The sequence below is a fragment of the Phyllobates terribilis genome, unplaced genomic scaffold (genome assembly GCF_046119375.1).
Source record: "Phyllobates terribilis strain yellow unplaced genomic scaffold, ASM4611937v1 Scaffold_13__5_contigs__length_258822181, whole genome shotgun sequence".
NCBI lineage: Eukaryota > Metazoa > Chordata > Amphibia > Anura > Dendrobatidae > Phyllobates > Phyllobates terribilis.
Window position 1 is genome coordinate 30,100,639 of NW_027362773.1, and position 25,740 is coordinate 30,126,378.

The window sequence follows — 25,740 nt, forward strand, 5'->3', positions numbered from 1 at the left end:
CACAGATACAGATCTAGTGAACTGAATTTTTGCCCCACGTGAAGGAAAGCTTAGCTACGACTATGCTATTGATGCCATTTTATTTTTCATCATCTTACCCACCTCAATATTAAACCTTTATTAGTGTAATTCTCGGTTCTATCCCAGTAATTAAGTGTTAATATGAACCCACTGGAAAAAAATGCAGCTTCACATAGAACAGAAAATAAGCATGTATATTCAAGTACTAGGTTAAGTTAGTTACAGTATCTTCTAGTAAAATTACATTTTCTTAGATCAGGACTCCCTCCAAAAATACATTCACTCCATGTAAAATGTAAGCAAGATATTTTCCACTGCATACAGATCAGAAAGCAAAATGGTCTATTGACTCGTTACTGTGAGACCTACAGTACAACAATTAGCATAAGAGATCAAGCATTTGGATGCAGATGCACATGTACCAACGCTGGAATCTTAAGTTACAGAGTGTGTACGCTTCTGTCTAGAAACGCCCCCAAAATGGACCAGGAACGCCCATTTTAATGTAAATTATCAATGACTCCACCCTTAGGACAGTCCCCCTCCCCCCCAACATTGGGACTGGCGGCAAGTATACAGATGAAGTTGTGAGCCCACAGAGAACAAGGTTAGTGATTGGCAAAATACACCTATGTTGGGAAGATGGATACCGCAGGAAAAATGTTCCCCCACAGAGAAGAAAAAAAATGAATAGTCCAATGACAAAAAAAATAAAACTAAGAGACGGCTGCTACACAGCGAGGTGTACGTCTCCGAGACATGACAAGCCCTTGTAACATTTATGAATGACGCTCCAGCAGCAACTGAAATAAAACGCACACATGTTCCACAGACCGTGAAACATAAAAATGTATAAAAATAACTATTAAACCGGCAGAAGGCGATGGGGCCCGGATGTGTCTGCAGTCACTAAAAGCAGCAACTACAAACTTCGTTCGGTCAGGACTGTTGTAGTATATGCATTTTAAAACTTGGAAAGGGGCCAGGAAGTTTTTCTTTTTAATATATATTTTCTGCTGTATTCTGTGACCTCGGAGGTTTTACTTCTTTCCTTTATTACAGTTGTTTGTAGTGATGTTGAATAATCCCATAATTTCCAGCATAGCTTGTCTGAGGTTTTGTCCGAAGCGGTGAGAATCCTAAAATTAAATAATTATAAATAGTTTCAATTATGGAAAATGGTATATATATTATAAAATATATTATACACACACACACACTTTTTAAGTTCTCTGTTATCAGATATTTATGGCTGGGATAAAGAGGACTATTAGATTACTAGACACTGAAACATATCTATCCCCTTGGTCACACCTGTTAGAGGGAATCTATCACCAAGTTTTTGCCACCTAATCTGAGAGAAGCATAATGTAGAGACAAAGACCCCAATTCCAGTGATGTATCACTTACTGGGCTGCTTGCTGTAGTTTTGATAAAAAAAAAAAAAAAGCACTTTTATCAGCGGGAGATATTCACTAGAGGAGTAGTAAACCTGCTGCCAGGTGGTACATCATAGTCATGAGCTCTGTATGACCCCGCCCATGCCACTGATTGGTAGATTTCTGCCTATGCATAGTGTACACACCAATCAGTGGCATGGGCGGGGTCATACAGAGCTCAGCATTCAGAGAACTGGTAGATCTGCAGCAGATGAAACGGATTTCATCAAAGTTGCAGCAAGTTGCCCAGTAAGCATCAAACTGTACGGATACACCATATAGACAAAGGGGAGTGGTTGTTAATATATTCAGAAATTTCCAGAATTTCAGGGGAAAAGAACAGTGCAGAGCCACTCAAAAACTAGGATTGGTATTTAAAGGGGAATACAAGCACACTGTCAGAGAACTGACTGGTCCTCTTAAACTGGTTCTCTCTGATCAATGTCCTGCATTGGATCGATCGTTTCACATTTTATTGCAGAGATGTGTGACTTATACTGTCCTTTGGTGCACAGTATCCACTTTATTAGTTTTTACATATCACAAGTAAATATATTGATGAATATAAAAGTATGTTACCTAAACTTAGAAGCGCAAAGTATGAAAATATCAGTTTGTATAACAGAACAGTTACTTCCAAGCAATGTGCCAAGATACACGTTTGATAAGGGCGAGTATGAATGGAGCAAGAATAAACCATAGAAAACTATGGGGAATTTTGCTTTTCTCTAATTAATCCCAGGGCTCCATACGCAGGACCAAAGACCTCACGCTAACTGATCACACAAAAATCAGACATTAGTATAATAAGCCATTAGCTTAAAGGGAAGCAGTCAGCAGTTTTTTGCCTTCTAAGCTGTGCCAATCACCTTTTAAAAGCATGTAAGCAAGGTTCTTACAACCCCTTTATACCCTCATAGGAGCCCCTGCATGCCCCTAAAAAAGTGTCTTCTTCATGTCCCATGCTGTATGCAAATTGCAAGGTCCGGTCGGGTGGGCAATTCCAGATTGCACTCAGCGCCGCCCCAGTCCCTGCAAACGACACCTATTCTACCTGGATGGAAATTGATGACGTCTCTGTCATTCACACAGTGCTCGAAGTCTCGCACCGATGCATTCGAACCAGAGACCAGCGTAGTGATGTAATGCGCAGGCGCCGGCTTCTCTTCTACATCACCGGCTCCCTGGCTGTTCAGTAGGGCATAGTGAGGCACATCTGTTCAGTTCTCTGGTTCTACTGCGCAGGTGTGAGACTTACAGCACCATGTGGATGACTTGAGACATCATCCACTTCCATTCACATAAAAGTGGCAGCACCTGATGGGACCGAGGTGACGCCGAGTGCCATCTTGATTCGCCCATTGGACCAGACCTTACAATTTGCATGCAGTGCTGGACATGAATTAAACACTTTTTCAAGGGCATGAAGGGGCCCCTAGGGGTAGTAGGAACCAGTTTAAATGCTTTTAAAAGGTGATGGGCATTGTTTATAAGGCAAAAAGCTGGTGACAGGTTCCCTTTAAGTCAAAGTATTCCAGTTTTTATACTCTGTTGCCAGAGAAATATTCCATGCATCTGAAAGTCAGAATACTGAACCAGGAAAGCATTAACAGAAATTAACAACAGTGTACAGAAATAACTGGTCATTATGGTAAAAGGACATTACTAATTGGGGCTTGGTTTCCTCTATTAGCCAGAGTTTAAGACCGGCTGCAAAAAACGCTCTCTTCTGGGAGACTTTGTATGATTACATATAGCTTAAAGGTGTTGCCCAGCCATGAAATATTGATGACCAGTCCTTAGGATAGATCATTAATATCCAATTGGTAGGGGTCTGACGCCTGGCACCCTCACCAGTCAGCGGTTATTAGTTCCAGCAGTGACAAAAGTAAAAATTGAACAGAGCTGAAAAAAGGTCTCTGTCCAACGTGTAGTAGAGGCCGCCAAGAACGGCATATATCAGTTCTCATTTTCTTGAGTAGGAGCCAATTAACAATTCTCATCATCAGCTGCTACACAAGAAACGGTGCCGTGCTGCTCATTGCCACTTTGTGTTTAAATCCAACGCTGGCGCTGATAACAAGTGATCAGTGGGGGTGCCGGACGTCGGACCTCCATCAATATAATATGGATGACATATCCTCGGAAAAGGTCATCAAAAATAGATGCATGGACATCCCTTTAATTCTAAATTAAGCTAAATATTAACCTCTGAGTTGGAGGCCAAAACAGGTCAAGTGTTGTAGTGGATCCTACTAGGTCGAAGATTCAAATGTGTTCATAGTATGACCTGTAGATGCAAGAAAGAGGTCTCTCCCAGTAATGTGATAGACGGCAAGAAAGTGACCAATAAAGAAAAATATTTGCTTATGCTCCTAAGAGAAGTGGCAGTCTTACAAGATTATTTTTAGACAAGCAAAGCACCAATCAAAATAAGAACCAGCCCTACAATAGAGATGTCCAAGACCTTCCAAGGAGGCAGCATAGTGACTACTTATCCATCAACTAAGAAGATGTCATGTCAGGGAGAGAAGAGGAATCTACAAACTATAAAGCACTGTACTTACTGTTTCTGGGCTGGAAAATTTGCTCGATATGTGGAAATTGATCAGATTTTCGCCAACAATTATATAGGAAACACCATATCCATCATCCGCAACCTACAAATACATCCATTTATTAGGAAAAACTTTTGAAATACTGTATTTATATGACCCTAGACATTTGTGTTGTGGTATCACAAGTGTCAAAGATGTTACTGGTCTCCAGCCAGATAAAAAGTGTTGTAATACACAGAGAAATGCTCCAGGAACAAGAAAAACTCAATAATTCATTCTCAAGTTAAGAAAATATATCGATGTTCAAGATAAAGTTGATCAATGAATGTAACTTACAGGCCCAAAGCCGCCACCACTTGAGACATTTTCTGGATACTTCTCCAGTTGGAAAAGGTGAACCTGCTGCTGAGGGGTCTGACTTGTTGACAGTCTCCATGGCTCTGACAGGACCTGCAGGAATTAAATTGTGCCACCATTACTTCTTGAGAACTCGAGATTTACCCCTGGACCAACTTTTCTCAAAACACTGCATTGTCCTATTCCTCAGTTATTCCTCCTAGAAATAAAAGTATAGGAAGAAATTGACAACTGGGTGTGACCGGTGGGCAAGTGTCCGCAGCACAAGCCAACACTGTCCAATCAGTGTCAGATGGTAGGGACACACAGTTCCAAAGGAGAATTGTCCTGCCCAGTTGTTTTTGTGCTTCTTAGACTATTGGATGATTTTAACTCTTCAATCCCCCATAGAACATGACTTAAGGAGATTTTCTCATCTTATTAAAGGGAATCTGTCAGCTGGTTATTATCCCCAATACTATTTATATATTCATGTAGCTCTTCAAAGAAAAGTCCAGCAATACCTCTACATGGTCTGACCTTTCCTTCGTTACTGAGAAATCAGAGTTGGAATTTATTTGCAAATGTACAGTACAGACCAAAAGTTTGGACACACCTCATTTAAAGATTTTTCTGTATTTTCATGACTATGAAAATTGTACATTCACACTGAAGGCATCAAAACTATGAATTAACACGTGGAATTATATACTTAACAAAAAAGTGTGAAACAACTGAAAATATGTCTTATATTCTAGGTTCTTCAAAGTAGCCACCTTTTGCTTTGATGACTGCTTTGCACACTCTTGGCATTCTCTTGATGAGCTTCAAGAGGTAGTCACCGGAAATGTTTTTCACTTCACAGGTGTGCCCTGTCAGGTTTAATAAGTGGGATTTCTTGCCTTATAAATGGGGTTGGGACCATCAGTTGTGTTGTGCTGAAGTCTGGTGTATACACAGCTGATAGTCCTACTGAATAGACTGTTAGAATTTGTATTATGGCAAGAAAAAAGCAGCTAAGTAAAGAAAAACGAGTGGCCATCATTACTTTAAGAAATGAAGGTCAGTCAGTGCGAAAAATTGGGAAAATTTTGAAAGTGTCCCCAAGTGCAGTTGCAAAAACTATCAAGCGCTACAAAGCTACTGGCTCACATGAGGACCGCCCCAGGAAAGGAAGACCAAGAGTCACCTCTGCTTCTGAGGATAAGTTTATCGGAGTCACCAGCCTCAGAAATCGCAGGTTAACAGCAGCTCAGATTAGAGACCGGGTCAATGCCACACAGAGTTCTAGCAGCAGACACATCTCTTCAACAACTGTTAAGAGGAGACTTTGTGCAGCAGGCCTTCATGGTAAAATAGCTGCGCGGAAACCATTGTTAAGGACAGGCAACAAGCAGAAGAGACTTGTTTGGGCTAAAGAACACAAGGAATGGACATTAGACCAGTGGAAATCTGTGCTTTGGTCTGATGAGTCCAAATTTGAGATCTTTGGTTCCAACCACCGTGTCTTTGTGCGATGCAGAAAAGGCGAATGGATGGACTCTACATGCCTGGTTCCCACCGTGAAGCATGGAGGAGGAGGAGGTGTGATGGTGTGGGGGTGCTTTGTTGGTGACACTGTTGGGGATTTATTCAAAATTGAAGGCATACTGAACCAGCATGGCTACCACAGCATCTTGCAGCGGCATGCTATTCCACCTGGTTTGCGTTTAGTTGGACCATCATTTATTTTTCAACAGGACAATGACCCCAAACACACCTCCAGGCTGTGTAAGGGCAAATTGACCAAGAAGGAGAGTGATGGGGTGCTACGCTGGATGACCTGGCCTCCACAGTCACCAGACCTGAACCCAATCGAGATGGTTTGGGGTGAGCTGGACTGCAGAGTGAAGGCAAAAGGGCCAACAAGTGCTAAGCATCTCTGGGAACTCCTTCAAGATTGTTGGAAGACCATTTCCGGTGACTACCTCTTGAAGCTCATCAAGAGAATGCCAAGAGAAAGCAAAAGGTGGCTACTTTGAAGAACCTAGAATATAAGACATATTTTCAGTTGTTTCACACTTTTTTGTTAACTATATAATTCCACATGTGTTAATTCATAGTTTTGATGCCTTCAGTGTGAATGTACAATTTTCATAGTCATGAAAATACAGAAAAATCTTTAAATGAGAAGGTGTGTCCAAACTTTTGGTCTGTACTGTAGATCTGAAGCCTCTGTCACTCCAGCTCTATTCCCTGCCCAGCGCTGCAGCATCTTCCTGTTTGACTGACCGCATTTATGGTGTGTTACTTCAGGCATAGGATAGGTCATTCAAACAGAAGCTGGTGATGAGTGGGGAATAGAGCTAGAGTGACAGAGGCTTCAGATCTACACCCTCATTTTCTTGTCGTCTTGTCTTTTCTTACTTCTTTAAGGAAAGCAGAGTCCACTCCCAGATACTTGGACACAACATAAAGACAGAAGAGGTGACGATCAATTCCAGCCCCCGTCATGGCCAGGCGGTACATCTGCTGATGCTTCTCTGCTGCGGCCTTGAATAGCTTAACTCTGGTTTCATTCTGTAAATATGAAGAGAAGTCATGATTCATGGACGCGAGTAGAGTAGTCATAAATCACACATGACAGTAATTTTCAAAGTATGGACATAAAACCACTGTGATTTGAATATGCGCATATCCAAAATTCAGACAGAAAATTATTAAAAGCTATGTACATGTTTTTTTCAACATTCCCTTCCAAAATGCAAAATTAAGCAACTTTTCAGATGGTCTCTGTTTTCTATCATTTTGCTGCTGAAGAGTGCATGCAAGTCCTTAAAAGGGATTGTCCACTACTCAGACAACCCCTTCTAAATCACCATATCCCCCCACATAAAATAAGTGTGTTCTCTCCTCTGGTGCCGGCACTGTTCCAGCAATGTTGGCGTCGGATCTCCTGTGACATTAATATGTCAAGTGAGCCCTGAAGCGTCTGCTAATAGACTTCATCACTTTCTTCCTCCAGACGTAACTAACATTCAGAAAAGGCGAGAGCTGCTTCTGCTCTCCAACTTCATACAGATTTCAGTTTCTTTGGAAAAAAGCAAGATTGAGGTGGCTAATTAGCATCCGCCAATTGGCTGCAGTGCTCATGTGACATAATAGGTGTACCGGCGCAGTAGTCGCTGGAATGACATCGCTACCAGAGGGGAATGCAGGCTGTTTATTATTTTACATGGGAGAATATGGCGATTGGGAGGGTTTGTCCGAGTAGTGGAGGAATTTAACAGAGTTGCCTGCTAAAACAGAGAGCATTCAGTCAGAGCTCCTGTTCAGTTCAAGGCCTCTTTCTGCTCTAGTTTCTCATAAAGATAGCCAAAAGGGCGGGGTGGTTTACAGATCTCCACAATGTGGACAGTGGGGAAAGCATCTGTATCCAAGTTTTTTTAATCTTTTTTTTTAATGTCAAAAAGTGTCCATAGTCTTTAGTAGAACTGCTTTATAAGGGTTGATGGAGATCAGAATAAACGTTTGTCTTTTTCTCCTCAGAAACAGCAGCACTTGTCCATGAGCCGTATCTTGTATTGCAACTTGGCTCTATTATATACACTGAACAAGAATATAAACACAACACTGAGTTCAGCAAATGAAAAAAGGGAGCAAAAACCAGGTGGAGACCTGAATGAGGACAATTAGCTGCAGTCAGGTGGAGACCCCCCGATGAGGACAATTAGCTGCAGTCAGGTGGAGACCCCCCGATGAGGACAATTAGCTGCAGTCAGGTGGAGACCCCCCGATGAGGACAATTAGCTGCAGTCAGGTGGAGACCCCCCGATGAGGACAATTAGCTGCAGTCAGGTGGAGACCCCCCGGATGAGGACAATTAGCTGCAGTCAGGTGGAGACCCCCCGATGAGGACAATTGGCTGCAGTCAGCTGGAGACCCCCCCGATGAGGACAATTAGCTGCAGTCAGGTGGAGACCCCCCGATGAGGACAATTAGCTGCAGTCAGGTGGAGACCCCCCCGATGAGGACAATTAGCTGCAGTCAGGTGGAGACACCGATGAGGACGATTAGCTGCAGTCAGGTGGAGACCCACATGAGGACGATTAGGTGCAATCAGGTGGAGCCCCCCATGAGGAGTATTAGCTGCAGAGGAGCTTCCCTGAGACAGTTTCCGACCGTTTGTGTAGAAATTCTGTGGTTTTCCAAACCAATTTTTCCCACAGCTGTCCGGGTGGCCGGTCTCAGACAATCTTGGAGGTGAAGATTGTGGATGTTGAGGTCCTGGGTTGATGTGGTTACACGTGGTCTGCAGTTGTGAGGCCGGTTGGATATATTGCCAAATTCTCTGAAACACCTTTGGAGAAGGCGTATGGTAGAGGAATGAACATTCAGTTCACGGACAGCAGCTCTTGTGGCCATTCCTGCAGTCAGCATGCCAGTTACACGCTCCCTCAAAATTTGCGACATCTGTGACATTGTGCTGTGCGATAAACTGCGCATTTTAGAGGGGTCTTTTATTGTGGCCAGCCTAAGACACTGCAATAATCATGTGTCTAATCAGCATCTGGAGATGCCACTCATGTGAGGTGGATGGATGATCTCGGCTCAGGTGAAGTGATCACCAACACAGATTTAGACAAATTTGTGATCAATATATGAGAGAAAAAGACCTTTTGTGTACATCGAAAAAGTCTTAGATCTTTTGAGTTCAACTCATGAAAAATGAGAGCAAAAACCAAAGTGTGGTGTTTATATTTTTGTTCAGTGTAGAAAAAGTCTGAGCTGCAAAATCAAAGAAAAAAGCACGGCACTTCAGAAAAGTTGGTGCACCGCTGGAAGGGAAAGCGCTGAGCTGCAATAATCAGGCACAACCTTTGGAATAATCAGGCGCCATTTCTATACTACTATATAAAAAAAAAAAAAAAAAAAAAAAAAAAACTTAAAAGCAAAAAGCAATATAGAAAAAGATGATAAAACGAAATACTCTATTAGAATGTGAAAAAACACCTTTTAAATAAATACTCACATTTACTTTGGGATTTGACATAGCCAGGGCAAATTCACTGGACTCCACAGTACATGAGCGTACAGTCTCGGTTCTGCCTTCTCTGAACAATCTGGTCATGGAGGCCTCGTATGTCAGACAGAATTTTCCTTTATCCTAAATTAAAATATGAAACTATAAATCATTAGTTCTAAAGATGAAGGAGACCACTCACAATTGTGTCTAATAGCTATAATCTTAATTAATTTGATAACATATGGTCACATGAGATCGTTGCATGTCAGTAGAGGCACAACTTACCCGGAAGTGTGCCAGCTGGAGTGCCAGCTGAACAAGGGCATCCGGACTTGTTTCAGTTTTCTTGATGAGACCTTTGCCAAAAGCATCGAAAGGGAATGAATGAAAGTCAACATCATCTGCAAGGGCATTGGCAACAGTCAAGGAACTCTCAATCACATTTTGGCACTAGAAAAGTAAACATGGGGGAAAGTGTGAGCCAAGGAACAGTAACTGTCTGCAGTACAAGAAATACAAAGACATTTCTGAAAAATAAAAAAAACACAAGCGATTAAGTAACTTTTTGGCACCTTCCTTTATGGAATATGTAGCTGTCAATCCACAAGAAACTAGTTCTTAGCAACAGATCAGCTGTTTGGTAGCTAGAAATGTGCCAATTAAAAAGTGGTTCTCTGGGGTGAGACAACCCTCCAATTTGGTAATCTGAAGACCCTTTTTTTATTAAATCCCCTATTGCAGAATTCTAAATTTAAAAGAAAAAAAAATGAACATTTGTATATTTAGGACTACTTCCACATACAGTGGATATTAAACTCTACACACCCCTGTTAAAATGCCAGGTTCTTCTCATGTAAAAAAAATATATAATCACATCAAGAAGAACATTTCAGAACTTTTTCCCCCTCCAAGTCACCTATAATCTGTACAAATCCATTGAGAAAAAGTAAAATCATTTTGAAGGAAGAAATAAAAACAAAGATAACACAATGTGGTTGCATAAGTGTAAAAATCCTCATATAATTGGGGATGTGGTTGTGTTCAGAATTAACCAATCACACTAAATCTTACGTGTTAAATAGTAGTCAGTACATGGCTGCCAACGTTTAAAGTGATTTTGATTAACCGCATAAAAAATTTAGCTGTTCGATTAGAATTTTTCTAACATTTTCTTAGATACAATATACAGCAAAAACCATGGTCTAAACAGCTTACAACACAGCAGAGGGATATCCTTGTAAAAAGTTGTCAGGAGAAGAGTAAGAAAAAAAAAATTCCAAGGCATTTAGATGATTTGATTAGATAAATGAAGATGTCATCAAGATTTCACTTACAATTGGCACAACAGTAACATTACGTCCTTCAAAAAGTAATGAAAAGAAAAGAAGAAAATTTGTCCAGGAGGTTGCCAAGAGGCCTAATGCAAGAAGGTGCAGTAATTTCTGGCAAGTATTGATTATGTACTGCATGTGACAATCTCCCGTATTCCTCATATGTCTGGCCTGTGGGGGTAGGGTAGTAAGATGGAAGCCTTTTCTTATAGAGAAAAATATCCAAGCCTGGCTAGGTTTCTCCAAAACCTTCATCAAGTCTGCCAAAAGCATGTGGGAAAACGTCTTATGGTCTGATAAGACCAAGGTTGATCTTTTTGGCTATAATGCCAAAGGGTATGTTTGGTGCAAAGCCAACACTGCGCATCAGTAAAAGAACATTATCCCCACAGTGAAGCATGTTGGAGGCAGCTTTATGATTTGGGGCTTTTTTGGCAGATGGCATTGGGGCTTTAGTCAAGGTTGGGGAAATTATGGAAAGTTCCAAATTTCAGTCAGTTTGGAATCTAGACCTTCAGACCTCTATTAAAAAGCTGAAGATGAATTTCACCTGTCAGCATGACAACAACCCTAAGCATACCTCCAAATCAACAAAAGAATAGCTTTGCTATGAGAAGATTAAAGTTTTAGGCTGCGTGCCCACGTTGCGGATTACAAGCGTTTTTGCTGCGGATTTTCCGCAGCGTAAAGGCTTGTTAAACGCTAGGTAATCCGCACCCCACGGTCCCCAAGGGGATTCCGCATGTTCTATGCACATGCTGCGGATTTTTCCGCAGCGTTTATGCTGCGTACAAAAATCCGCAGCATGTCATTTAATTTTGCGGAAGCGCAGCGGAACTCCCGCCATTGACTTGCATTGAGACGCACAGAAACCGCGACTGTACATTTTTACAAGCGGCTTCTATGCGTCTCTATGTGCGGATGGTACCCAGTTCTGGAGGAGAGGAGACTCTCATCCAGACCTGGGTACCATTGTACCTGTAAAAAAAGAATAAAATAACAAATAAAGTTTATACTCACCTTTCCGAAGGCTTCTCTCTGAATGCCAGCAGCGCTGAAGGACCTGCGGTGACGTCACAGTCATGTGACCGCAGGCCCTTCACCGCTCTGTCTCGCGATATGCTGGCAGCCGGGAACCAGACAGGAAGCAGCGCTGCAGCCACGCCGGGGTCTCGGGGGTGAGTATAGCTTTATTTGTTTTAATTTTTACGGTTCACACTGTATAAATCCATGCCGTTTGCATGGATTTATACAGTGTGACCTAGTTGTCAAGCACTTTCCAAGTGATGCTATCGCCTGGAAAGCGCTTGTCAATCTGCATGCGGAAACGCATGTGAATCCGCATGTGGATCCGCATGTATTCTGCAGGAAAACGCATGCACAATCTGCATGCGTTTTTTCTGCCAGGGAGATGCAGAAATTTTCTGCTTCATTTCTGCATCGTGGGCACATAGCCTTAGAATGACCCAGCCAGAGTCCAGACCTGAACCCAAAAGAAAATCTGTGTGTGACCTGAAGAGGGCAGTGTACACAGAAGATGCTCTTATAATCTGACAGATTTGGAGCTATTGCAAGGAAGAGTGGGCAAAGATTGCCAATTCTAGATGTGTCATGATGATAGATTCCTACCCAAAAAGATAGAATGCTGTCAGCAATTCAAGGGGTGCTTCAATAAAAATATTCGTTTTAGGATGTGCATCCTCCTTTAAACATCCGCATTATTTTAGTTCTTTATTTTTATTTTTCCACCTAAAATTTTTTAGTTTGTTTTTCAATTAATTTGTACAGAATATAGTTAATAGTAAAGGTGGAATAAGTTCTGAAATGATTATTCTTGGCAGGATTTCTTTTACATGGCAAAAACCTGGCATTTTGACATGGTTGTGTAGACTTTTTCTTTAATTTAGGATCACCTCTATCAATTAGCTAGAGCAGAGAGGAGCTACAAACTGTAATATCTGCTCTCTTTGGCTCATTATTTTGAATAGCCAGCAGGTAACGCTCTGGTAACCCGACCAAGAGACTGCACATTTATTGCTGGTTTTCTTACAGAGTTAAGCATGCAGGTTACATTTAACATCTGGCCCATACAGTAATTGTTTTCAGTCTCCAAAGTAGTGCCCACTCTTCATGTACTTCATAAATGAGGGCTTCATCTACAGACGTCCCTTTGTTGCTGAATTTCAAAACTCCTCTACATTGATGACAGGAGGTAGAGAGTAGGAAGGGGTGTAGGACCTACATTCTCAAACTGTGGTGTGTACAAGTAGAAGGTACCAGAAGTTTCTTGGAGAAATGGTCCTTGTGTGGTGCTTTCACCGGTGTCCCCTTTAAAGAGTCATTTCACATCCATGCCCTATTCCCGTCTCATGAATGTGCATCGGGATCCCAGTGCAAAGTTTAATGACGCAGAAAATCCTGGCAAGGCGGCTTGGCCTTGCAGAAGGTATACACATGTCACTGGAGACCTGCCAGCTCTTCTGGAAGCTCAGAAGGTTTCCACTTTCCTGAGGAGCCTCTGATGTTCCAGAAGAGCTGGCAAGTATGGTGTATAATAAGCTGGAAAAAGATCGGATATTTTCCTGGTAACATCCGACTCAGAAGGCAGATCTATCTGATGGGGTCACTGTCATCATAAACAAAACATCTCATTATTTGAAGATATGATAATATGATTTATTTGCAATCTCGCTTACCTCTTCTGGGATTTCCCATTGCAGTCTGCTTGGAGGAGGAATGCTAGGATTGACATCTCCCTTACAATGACCATCTTCTTCATATCCAAGATCAAACTTATCAGTTGCCATCACATACTGCAAATTAGAAAATCCAAGTGAACTCAGTATTTCTATTAGCAGTGAGGTCAAGAAGATTAGAAAGATATTAAGGATTTTTTTTAATATAATCAGTTGAAATTGTAAAGAAAAAAAGTTTGTAAAGTAACACAAACTGCTTTAACATTTTATAGAACAATATCTGGTAAAATGGAATTGACTGACAGCTATTAGTAGCGGCAATAAAAAAAAAACCCACAATTTTCATTGTTATACTGGACTGGGATTATTACAATAAGAATGTATCTTCATATTGTACGAGACTTTATTATGGCATACAACAATATAATAATTAAAAAGCACAACTTACTTCCCACAGATGGCCCACAATTGGGGCATCGGCCCAGGAATGCTCACAGTTCATCCCCGTCTTTCCATTCTTGAAGACAACAAAGCTTATTGTTTTGTCAAACCACCTAAAACATATTTCACATTGCTATTAATATGTATTCTCCACGCAATAAAAACACTGGTAAAGAAACTGTGCCATATCACCTTATTGATATAGTTACATCGTTATATAGGTTGAAGACACAGGTCCTTCAAGTTCATCCTTTCTCCAACAATTACACATTCTGTAATCGCTAGATTACTTATAACCCACAATGTCATCTGTTGTGAGAAAAGCATCCAGCCCTCTTTATATGCAGATTCCACAGTCACACCGCTCTAACTGTAAAGAACCCTTTCCCTATTTAGATGCGATTATTAAAGATAACAAGTTCTATTGATAGGATTTATCCATAAACCTTAAAGAATATAATTAATGGAATACTAAACACCTTGAAAAAAAGGACAGTGTAGAAATAAGAAAGGTTTATAGCAATGAACTACATACATGAAGATAGAATAGTTGTGAAATATTTAAAGTGTGAAAATATTTGAAAGAAGTTGTGTGGAGTGTCACTTTCCTAGCAATAGTGGAAACTAAAACATTGCAGTGGTAGTATGACATCCCTGTCCCGCAAAGTTATGACTCTTAATAATGACAATATCTGGCTGGCCTTAGACACTATATGCTGTTATTTAGTCTGATCTACAAGTACACCCAGATCCTTCTGTGTAAGTGACTTTCCTACTTTTACTCTCTTTAGCACATATATTGCCGGCATATTACTAGTGCCCAGGTGCATAACTCGGGAGTGCATCAATGCTAAGCTGGCTGTCAGTCAGTGCCGGGGGTGCGGTTACAGCGGCCGCTCACTATGTACTGAGCAGTGACTGAAGCTGCTCTTGTAGGACTGAAACCCCGAGCCTGCTAGAAGGAATAAAGCCAATTTCCTCCCGGCAGCGGGGCTTCCAGTGCTGCGGCTGCACAGCTTCAGAACACTGTTAACCTGCAAATTGTACAGTGTACACAGAAAGCAGCCAATCAGATGTGTGGGCGGGGTTATACACAGCTCAGCATTCCGAGCACTGATACACCTACAACAAAGAAAACAGGGATTCCATCAAAACTGTACCAAGCAGCCCAGTAAGTGACACATCGCTGAAATCTGGGTCACTGCGCCTACATCATGCTGCTCTCAGATTACATAGCAAAAGCTTACTGACAGATTCCCTTTAAAATCTTCCATAATCACCATTGTAGCAGCCTGCATCATCTGATTAAGCAACCAACCGTCCAAACATCAAAAAACCCTTCTTTTCCCAATTTTTGAATTTAGTCAGAGAGACTGAACCTGGCTAAGTAAGACATATGTGTATTATTAGATTACAGTATCATTATGCGTAACCCATCAATCTATAGATGGGTTTTCACTGAAAACCTCCCCATCAAAATACCTGTCATAGCATTTTCCATGCAAAAGAGACTTTGCATATTTGTCAAGGGAGGTGACTGGGTCTTCTTTGTTGTATCCTTGCTCAGTCTCATCCAGAGTCACAAAGAAAGCCGCTTTCTCAACTGCATCCAGACTTAGCTTGTTCTTTCCATTTCCAAAGTAATCCTTACGAGCCGTGGCCCATGGCACCCTGCACGGCACAAAGAAGTTAAAGAGTCATTATTCAGTTGTAGCCCGATCTACACCCACAGAACAATTCAAAACTAATATTTAAAGATGAACAAATTCATTTGATGCACCTCAAAGTTTGTGCCACATCTTTAGGAATCCGCTGAACTTGAGGAATGCTAAGAATTTGTGTTTTGCTATGCACAAATTGCCTGAAATGGTTGTCAACAATTTACATATTGCAAATAATTCATCAGCCAGTTAAGGCAGACAATCTGTGATGTAGATGAGCTGGCTTCCCCATAATCCCTTGCAGCCATCACATTACATGGTATAGGTCAGCCAATCAGAAGGGACCATCATAGCCCCCATAAAAGCAGAGGCAGAAAATGTAGCCCAAGATTTTGTGGCAAATATGGAGAGAGAGAGGATGTGGCATCTCACAGGTTAGCTATACAAGTGGGACGAAAAATTCATTCATAAAACACTGAATAAACTGTACAGATAGTGTGTGACAGCACAGCAGGGAGGATTGGAGTGCGAGGAACAGGCGATTTACCACCAGACACACAATCTGGCTTTATAGACTTGTACATCACATTATGACAACCACAATACAAATATTTTGGGAAGTCTCATCTCAAAACAGTCACTCATCTCTATTACCATTTTTAACATTGAAATAGACTCCAGTAAAAGCCAAAATATTGTGCTCCCTTATCCCCATTGCCATAATAATGTATTTGCAGTTTTTCTGCTCAGTGTAAAAGACTTTTACATAATGTAATCTCTGTCCCTCTGGTTCACCCAAAGAGGATCAATTTACTTCTGGAAGTGATAAATGAGACCAGTTGTGCATTCTCTATACTCATTATGAACTGTACTATTCTATTGAACAGCTATCTAACATTGTCTGAGAATGGTAAGAGAATGAACAGGCACTGCAAGAATGATTAAGAGTTCTGTGCCACACACACCAAGAAATTAGTCTGGAGAGAAAGAAGAAAGTAGGTGTATATACAGCACCAGAAACCCATAAAAATAATAATCAGACTTGCAATATACCCAACAATAATGTAATAAACTATTAATTTGTACAAAAAACATTTATTTCTTAAAAACAAAAAAAAGTAGGGGAATTACATTTTGTAAGAAATCGCATCGATCTCCTAAACGGAACAGAGAAGGAGACGCATACAATCTCCCTATTGACCCTATTGAAAGATAAAGGATAACACATGAAGAGGGTTGCTAAAGGCAAAGTCACAAAGCCTATGAATAGATGAAATACATGGCAATATAGCTAAATAAGCAATACCAAAAAAGTTATACCGTATTTTTTGGATTATAAGAAGCACTTTTTCCCCCCCAAATACTAGCTGTGGTGGAGCAGGGTCACAGGAGGCAGGGTCGCTGCTTCAAGAGGCCAGCGGCTGGAGTGGGGCGATGCTGCGGGCGCTTGGGCTGGAAGAAGGGGGCGTCCCGTCAGTGCGAGGTTGAGGGCCCTGGGCTTTCATAAAATGTCGGCGGTGAGTGGAGTCCCCTTCCCATTGATTTTCCTGTTGTGGGGTTCGGGAAAATTGCCGCCTCCGGCGGCACATGCGCAGATTGAGGTCTTTTCCCGAAGCCCTCCGCAGGGAAATCAATGGGAAGGGGACTTCGCTCTCCGCCAACATTTTATGAAAGCCCAGGGCCCACAGCCTAGCACCGCCGGGACACCCCGTACTCCCAGCCCGGGGCCTGGAGCATCACCCCACTCCTGTCGTCACCAATGGCCTCCTGCAGCTGTGACCCTGCCTCTTGTAACCCCACTCCACCCCGGTAAGCTACCGTAAAATCGGACTAAGACGCACCACCATTTTATTTAAAATATTTTTTTTCCTCCCAAATATTTGGGGTGCGTCTTATGGTTCAGTACGTCTTCTAGTCTGCAAAATACGGTATATGCATAGAGATATTCAAATGCAACAACAAAATAAACCTGGCAAGGCATCAATAAAATAATATATGCATAAATAGAAAAAAAGGTGCCAAAGAATAATGTTAAGTCATAGAAAGACATATAACCTACCAAATCTGCACCCCATATGAAGGCTAAAGGGAGAGAGTCAGAGACCCTACACATTACACCACAGAACGAGGCCTCCTCAGGCCTCCGGTGTAAGGTCTCAGTGCTGAAAAGAATATCTATGTATAGGCAGTATAACAGGCACGCACGTCTGGAGGAAGTTACCTCTAATCAAATGACGTGGCCATAAACTCAGAGGCAGGTGGAACCACTCGATGTCCTGATGTTTCGTGGTCACTGACGGCATGTGTGTCACGGTGGACCGCAAAGCCAGAAATGAAATAACATCATCTTAAACGGCGTGCGTGTCACGGTGGACCGCATAGCCGGAAGTGACGTTTCGGACAATCAACAATTTTTGGTACATTGCAAGTCTCGGTTTAATCTTTTTATGGGTTTCTGGTGCTGTATATACACCTATTTTCTTCTTTCTCTCCAGACTAATTTCTTGGTGTATGGCGTATATACACCTATGCCGTATATACACTTATTTTCTTGTCATTGTCTGGAAATAGGTAAATGAAGGACATAATCTTGTAACCCCAAACCCCATAGATTCATTAATGTCAAGAGCATTTGGCATTTTTACAGCAGTTAGCCGTTCACGTCTCTCTGCCTCCTTGTTAGCTCCCACTGCTCCAGAGCAGTTCTCCTATCACTGCTCTCACTTTCCAAAGAAATGGGCATGTTCAAAGGCCCTGTTATCTCTATATGCAGGTATAGTGGTAATAGTGTGGACTTGATAACAAGCACTGACCGCCCATTAATATGTTACAGGAGCAGGATGAATCTCAGCAGTAGGACAAAGCTACTGAACCAGACCTGCCATCAAGGAGAAGTGCCCACCCCACAGCACCAAGGAAGTGAAAGAGGCTGGAGAGCTGGGTCCTGCTCAACACACAAGTTAAGAATAATCCTTTAGAGCAGTGTTCCCCCAACTTCGATCCTCAAGAGCCACTAACAGGTCATGTTTTCAGGATTTCCTTAATATTGACCAGGTGACAATTGCATCACGAGACCAGGCAAGAATTCTATCACCTGTGCAATACTAAGAAAATCCTGAAAACAGGATGTGTTGGAGGCTCTTGAGGACTGGAGTTGGGGAACACAGCTTTAGAGGCTGAAGAGGCATATTGGGGTAGTAACCTTGAAATTCACTTTTACAGTATGCGTTTATATAGAAAGGAAGTTATCCAATACCTGTCTCCTGCAGTGAGTGCGGCCAGATGTTCCTCTCCAGCCTGAGGTTCAGACTTGTCATCAATAATTTGTTGCATCTGTTGTTCAATCTCTCTTGGTTTCAATAACCTTCCATCATGATACAACCACACTTTGAAGTACCGACCCTTATGGTAGACAACGATGTGTTTGCTGTCCTTTATATGTTGAAGTGTGTCTGAAATGGTCAGAAGCTTACAATGAATACAGTGTGAGTTGAGGTTGAATGTTCTAGATGTATTTGAAGTAGATGAACCAACTAAAACTGGATAATACATTAATAGCCAAGGACAAATTAAACAACATGCACCTCAGTTGGGCTTGGATTTTCTTACTTGTAGGCACTTCACACACAGGCCCATGCATAAAGGGACATTATTGTTAGGGAGTAATTCAGGCACCAAATGCAGTCAATGTACATTAATAGGGGAGGTGAAAAAGGGCTGAGAAGTGATCAGCCCACTATGGCCTAATTTCCTTTAGTACTGGGTGGCTAGAACCCATGTACAAACCCCCAATCTAGAGAAACTACATGGTAGACAGAAAAAAGGGGATTGGACATTTTTGAGAGTGTCAACATATTCCTTCTTTGCAGTATCTCTCTCATAACAAACTTCTATAATGCAATAGTGTTATTTGCAATTAATGATGCATAGCTCCCAGCCTGGTGCCTTATTGGTGGGGTATCACCATCGCATTGTATGTATAATATACAGATGGTTCTCCATATTATGGCCTGTTGGAAAGTAGGGACAGAATGAATGTTCTAGGTTTGTTGACCCTAAAGTTAAATAGGTAAGAGAGTGATTTATATTCTGTCAGGCAAGTGAGAACACACCTAGCACTATTCATATATATCTTAGAAAACAGAAAGTCATCTAAGTAAACATGCTATGTATTTTACAAGGACATTTGTAAGATAGCTGTTCGCTGCCAGCTACTATGCCGTGCATGATCGGTTACAAATGCACGGAGTTCTCAGTAGGAAGAGGAGGCTCTGGTGGTTTATCTCCATAGTGAATACTAGATGGTGGCCCAATTCTAACGCATCGGGTATTCTAGAATATGTATGCGGCCGACCGGGCGCAATTAGCAGAGCGGTGTTTAAACTTGGCGCCAAAAGCGCTGATTGGTCGCGGCTGGCAACCGCGACCAATCAGCAAGGCAGTGTTTAAATTTGGTGCCAATATCGTTGATTGGTCACGGCCGGCGGTCACGACTAATCAGCAGAGCGGGGTTTAAATTTGGCGCCAAAATCGCTGATTGGTCGCCGGCCGCTGATCTCCCGACGGTAGCCGCATGGAGGTCAGCGGCGCCGCCCGTCGGGGTACTTGTGCTGCCAGTAGCCGGGAGATGCCAGTAGCATCGCCGCTGACCTCCGTCCGGCAGATGAGCCGCTAACGGCCACCATCTTTTTCTGAAATCCCGCGTCGCTGATTGGCCGTGGCCGGACCAATCAGCGACGTGGGATTTCCTGGACAGAAAGACAGACGGGATAAGACGATTATATATATTAGATAATGATCAGGCACATAAAAGTGAACTGTCCAATCCTCATCTCCCCCAACACATTCCAACTAGGCAGAGTCAGGAGGCCCCCATAAACATCAGATGGTCAACTGACCCAGATGAAATCAACAGGTCGACTAACATCTAATGTGTATGGTCAGCTTCACACTCAGACTATGTTTTCCAGACTTAAAATATGGATGATCTATCCCAAGGTCATCAATATTGGTGGGGTACGACATCCGGTATCCTCACAGATCAGTTGCTTTAGAGGGGTATTCCCATCTCCAAGATCCTATCCCAATATGTAGTAGGTGTAATAATAGTAATATTAGAAAATATCTCCAATTAGAAATCTAGTATAGTTTTTCTGATTCGCTATCTCTCTTTCCTCATGTGCAGGCATCGCAGGACCTTAGGTATCCATGGTTAGGTCCACTGATAAAGTCACAGTTAGTTAGCTAGCTGCTAGTGGTCGTAACCGTGGATACCCAAGGTCCTGAGATGCCTGCACATGAGGAAAGAGATAGCGAATCAAAAAGACTGTACTAGATTTCTAATTGGAGGTATTTGCTAATATTATTATTATTACACCTACTACATATTGGGATAGGATCTTGGAGATGGGAATACCCCTTTAAGCTCTGGTGACAGCCGGATATGAAGGGAGTAGAACAGAGCAGCGCCATTCACTGTGTACTGGCTGTTCTGTTTGAATAGGAGCTCAGCTGCAGTAATTCTAGGTCTTCAAGATAATAAGCCTGGATAACACCTGAAAACACCTGAAAAAAGGACTAGTTACAAATACATTGTAAAAATTCTCAAGCGCCCCTGATTGACGCCCTTTTCAGTTTTGTGCTGCACTGCTTCTTGGTAGAGACAGTCACATTTGTTGTTTTTGGAGTGCAGTATGTGAAATCTCTACTTGTAATTCAACAGGGTGTTTCTTCAGTTTCTTCACCACTCCCTCCTGGACAAGGCCAATCACAGCCCAGCACGGATCTGAGACTGCTAGATCAACTGCTGAGCAGCACCTGGGAGGGAGGGGTGAAGTCACACACCCCCAGAGAAGACTCTGAAGAAACACTCAGTTGAACTACAAGCAGAAATTTCAGATATTCCCGCAGCACGGTGGCTCAGCCTTGCAGCGCTGGGGTCCTGGGTTCAAATCCCACCAAGGACAACATCTGCAAGGAGTTTGTATGTTCTCCCTGTGTTTTTGGGGGTTTCCTCTGGGTTCTCCGGTTTCCTCCCACACTCCAAAGACATACCGATAGGGAATCTAGATTGTGAGCCCCAATGGGGAAAGTGATGATAATGTCTGTAAAGTGCTGTGGAATTAATGGCGCTATATAGGTGAATAAAATAAATAAATACTCCGCTCCAAAATCAACAAATGTAAATATCTCTGCAATGAAAATGGAAAAAAGCATCGGAATGAGAGGAGTTGGAAATTTTTACAAGGCATTTAACTCAATTTTTTTTGAGCAAGTAACAGGTCCTCTTTACACTGGCGGACACAGACAGAAAAGTGCCCCTGTGCAAGAACAGTGTGTGGGCCCTTTGCAGGCCAATAGTCCATCATAATGCACAAATTCATCTGCGTTGGAGGTGGAAATCGGCCCCCTTACCTCTTGGGGCCCCTGGGCAGCTGCACAGGTTACACTAATTATACGTGCGCCCCGGCCTTTTTAAGCATACATTTTGGAGTAACAAGTTAAACAAAGACATTACCAATCCCCACACCATGGATTGCAAATCAGCAAGCCATTCATTTACACAGCATTGTCATGTGAACTAAGAGATGATTTAAGGAAAAGCACCAATGTTAGAGAACATGCAAGAGGAGGCATGCAAGGGGTTATAGGCATGAACAGACTGTAATAGTAAAGATAAGCAATAAATTGGTGACAATTCTCAGGTAAAAGCATTTGGGGGTATCTACAATGAGACCTTAGTAATCATTTACCACCGTAACATTGTAAGCCCGCATTCAGAGTGAACCATTTACAAACAAGACCATGGTGACCCAATAAAAAGATTCTGTAAAAGAGGTACCGAAACTATCTGTTCTGTATAAGGATCAGAAAAATGGAGGTCACACCAAGGACCATCTATCATATGATGGACCCCAGTGGCACCAAACCAAAAGGTACCACCAAAGTGACACCCTTTCACTCAAACTTTGATCTAGAAAGTCATGGTGTTCATTATTTTATTGTAAAAATCATATAGCAAATTGCACTATATGTTCTTGTTCAAAACCAGAGTTTTTTGAACAAGAGCATCAAGGAGGCAAGCATAGGCACTTTTTCATGTTTCTTCCTTAATAGGCCTTGATATTGTATATTGATATTTGTCATTTTTAAAATTCTCAATAAATTTGTACTTCTTAATTGGTGTTTGGCGGTTTGTGGGTACTCCAGTTCCTGGTGATTTCACAAATTTTCAATATGTATAGGAGTACTTCACCACTTTTATCTTTCTATTGAATTGTAGGAAGAACACCTTAAAATATTGTGGGTATGTTCTCAACCTGGATATATGACCTGTGCTAGAAGAATATTGTTATAGAAGGAACCTCCAATGGAGATGTGAACCTACACATAGGCTGCAAAAATCTCCATACTCCAACCTGAGCCCCGGTATGTACATGATATGGATACACATAAGAGGGGAATCAGCATTATATCAGCATGCAATCATGCTACTTTATTTCTTTAGGTTTGCACCTAAATATTTTAATCTTATTCGAGTGCTGACCATCTTAATGAGAAAGCTAACCAGCCCATAAAATTCAATAGAGCCATTCACACCATTAAGTCAGATTTATTTACTGACCCATATGACTGATCCAAGAAAAACTCAGTGCATGTCCTATCCTGGTATGTTTTTGTGGATCATACTAAACAATTCAGGAACATCAAAGAAAATAAAAAACAAAACCCATATGCATCCTGAAGCCAACCATGTGCTATTCATTTTTCACTGATATATCTGTCAGAACGATCCTCTGCAATTTGTTTATATGTTCATCTCACAATGACATCAATGTTATCCACACCTTTACTGATCCAGTCTGTTGCTGAAAAACTGCTGTTTAATGTATATTCAAAATGTGGCTTAAGTGCTCTGGGCACGGTCAGAGCACTTCCCAAGCCTCTGGCTCCATTAGCTATGCAGCCAAACCTTCATCTGCTTGATTGACAACTCACTGGTTTGACTACACAGCAGAGGAAGGTGGGACTGGGCAGGAATTACAGCCAGAGAGGTAGAGGTTTGAGAAGTGCTTTGACACACACAAGAGCACTTTAGCCTCATTTGCCCATGAGTTAAAACAGCAATTTTCCTGTAAGGGAGCAACAGATTGCATCAATAAGGAGTGGATAACATTACCCTTCAAAGAGCAACTTGACCATGGTGGGGTGGATCCTTCTGATAAGATGCCCTTGAACCGAAACCTGACATGTAGCCTTGTCAAATCCTTCAACTTGAGATTGTATGGTTTATATGCAGGTCCAGAAAAGACAAAGAATTGGGGACTGGTAAATTATATTTCCAGTACGTCCCTCCTGAAGGCACTATGGTGGTCGTCCTTCCTATTCTTTACAGGGACGAGAGCAGAAGAGCGAGAAGTGCTGAAGAAGAAAGAAACTTACTTGGGGCCCAGGAGGATCGGGGCTTCCGGCCTCTCCTTCCCCTGTCAAGAAGCCCCGATGGCCGACACCCCCCCAAGGAGGGTTATTCAGCCATGTCCCAGTCGAGCAGAGGAGCTCCTGGGATCTCGAGCCGCTTCCCCCAGAGCGGGGGACTCTCGGCTCGCGCCGGCCAGGGACGCAGCTCATAACATGTAGAGCAGGCGGCGGAAGTTCAGCGAACTTCCGGTGACATCACCAGGGAGCGCACGAACCATCTTCTTCCGGTTCCGGCGTGCGTTCCAGGCTGGGACGCAAGGAGTTAGGAGACATGAGGACAAAGGTAGGATAAAAGCTACCTGGCGTCCGTTAAAGGGGGGGTGGGGGGAAATCCCAGAGTTAAAGCTGCACCATGGTGAATACAGCTAGATTTGAGGCCCCAAAGGAGCAGTCCCGGGTATCAGTGAGTAACACAGTGTATGGGGGAGGCTGAGGGAGTATTAGAGGGAGAAACTAACACACCTATATTGATATTACGACATGGAAACACCTACCCCGTCCAAGGATAGAGGATCAGGGAAGTCTAGGAGATGTGCCATATGTAACAAAAAGGTTGGCGTCTCCGGCAAACCTCTATGTGCAACCTGCATCTCAAAGATCGTTAGGGAAGAAAGATCTACCCTTCTAACCGAAATGAGATCAATGATTAGAGAGGAGGTGAAGGCTTTGGTTTCCAGCCTAATTCCCACTCCTACAACTCAGCTGGGTCCCCATGCCAAACAACCCAGGTGGGAAATGGAAGCAAGTTGTGAGGAAGATGTTCTGTCCCTTTCCTCGGATCCGGAGGAAGAAGGGGAGATGGTGTCGGATACTCCAGAGATCGGCAAAAGATATCTATTTTCTTCAGAAAATATGGATAAACTCCTGAAGGCTGTAAGAAGCACTATGCAGGTAGAAGAAACCCAGAAGAATCAGACGGTACAGGATGAGATGATTGGGATTGGTGGGTTACTGATCCAGAGACAGAGTCTTTCCGGTAAACCACCATATTCGAGAGATGGTCTTGGAGGAGTGGGAAGAAGCAGAGAAAAGGCTGGTGGTGCCCCGAGATTTCAGGCTCTGACTCCCCTTTGAGCCAGAGGACATCAAAATCTGGAACGAGGTTCCAAAAATTGATGTTCCAGTGGCTAAGGTAGGCAAAAAGACATTACCCCTTTGAGGATTCATCAAGTCTAAAAGACCCGATGGACCTGAGAGCTGACGGACTACTTAAAAGAGCATGGGAAGCATCGGCGGCAACAATGAAGGCAAACATAGCCGCCACTTCAGTGGCGAGATCCATGTATTTGTGGATCGACCAACTGGAGGAACATATCAGGAATAAGACTCCCAGAGAGGACATAATAGATTCTCTCCCATTGTTAAGATTGGCCATGGGATTCATGGTGGACGCTTCCGCTGAGTCAGTCAGGTTTGCGGCCCGTAATAACTCTTTGTCTAATGCAGCCCCGGCGTGCCATCTGGATGAAGACATGGTCGGGGGATGTCCAATCAAAAAATAAATTATGTGCCATTCCATTTTCAGGTTTAAGTGTATTTGGGCCGATCCTAGATGATATCTTGGAGAAGGCCTCCGATAAGAAAAAGGGGTTCCCTGAGGAAAAACCTAAAAGATACCAGCCTTTTCAGAAATCCTGCCCGCCCCAGAGATAGGAGTATCAGGGGAAGGGAAAAACTGGAAGATGGAGCTACTCTAAATGGGGTAGAGGTAGAGCCCCTCTCTTGGCTCCAGTTCTGAGTCCAAAAGACAATGACGCCATGGACCTGGGGGGGG

At 42.5% G+C, this 25,740-nt stretch overlaps 1 protein-coding gene across 2 annotated transcripts in view; it reads right to left on the reverse strand.

The window, feature by feature from the left end:
- Positions 1-201: 201 nt before the first annotated feature.
- The window catches only part of CPT1A (carnitine palmitoyltransferase 1A), a 60,101-nt gene continuing 34,562 nt past the window's right edge, over positions 202-25,740 (reverse strand). For both annotated transcript variants that reach the window (XM_073658033.1, XM_073658032.1), the window contains exons 10-19: positions 18,745-18,940; positions 15,310-15,498; positions 13,835-13,940; positions 13,387-13,503; positions 9,645-9,809; positions 9,366-9,500; positions 6,761-6,913; positions 4,355-4,468; positions 4,028-4,120; positions 202-1,160 (exon numbers count right to left, since the gene is read on the reverse strand). In XM_073658033.1, coding sequence (XP_073514134.1) covers positions 1,062-1,160; positions 4,028-4,120; positions 4,355-4,468; positions 6,761-6,913; positions 9,366-9,500; positions 9,645-9,809; positions 13,387-13,503; positions 13,835-13,940; positions 15,310-15,498; positions 18,745-18,940 — 1,367 coding nt within the window. In that variant the 3' untranslated portion in view covers positions 202-1,061. The remainder of the gene's footprint in view (positions 1,161-4,027; positions 4,121-4,354; positions 4,469-6,760; positions 6,914-9,365; positions 9,501-9,644; positions 9,810-13,386; positions 13,504-13,834; positions 13,941-15,309; positions 15,499-18,744; positions 18,941-25,740) is intronic.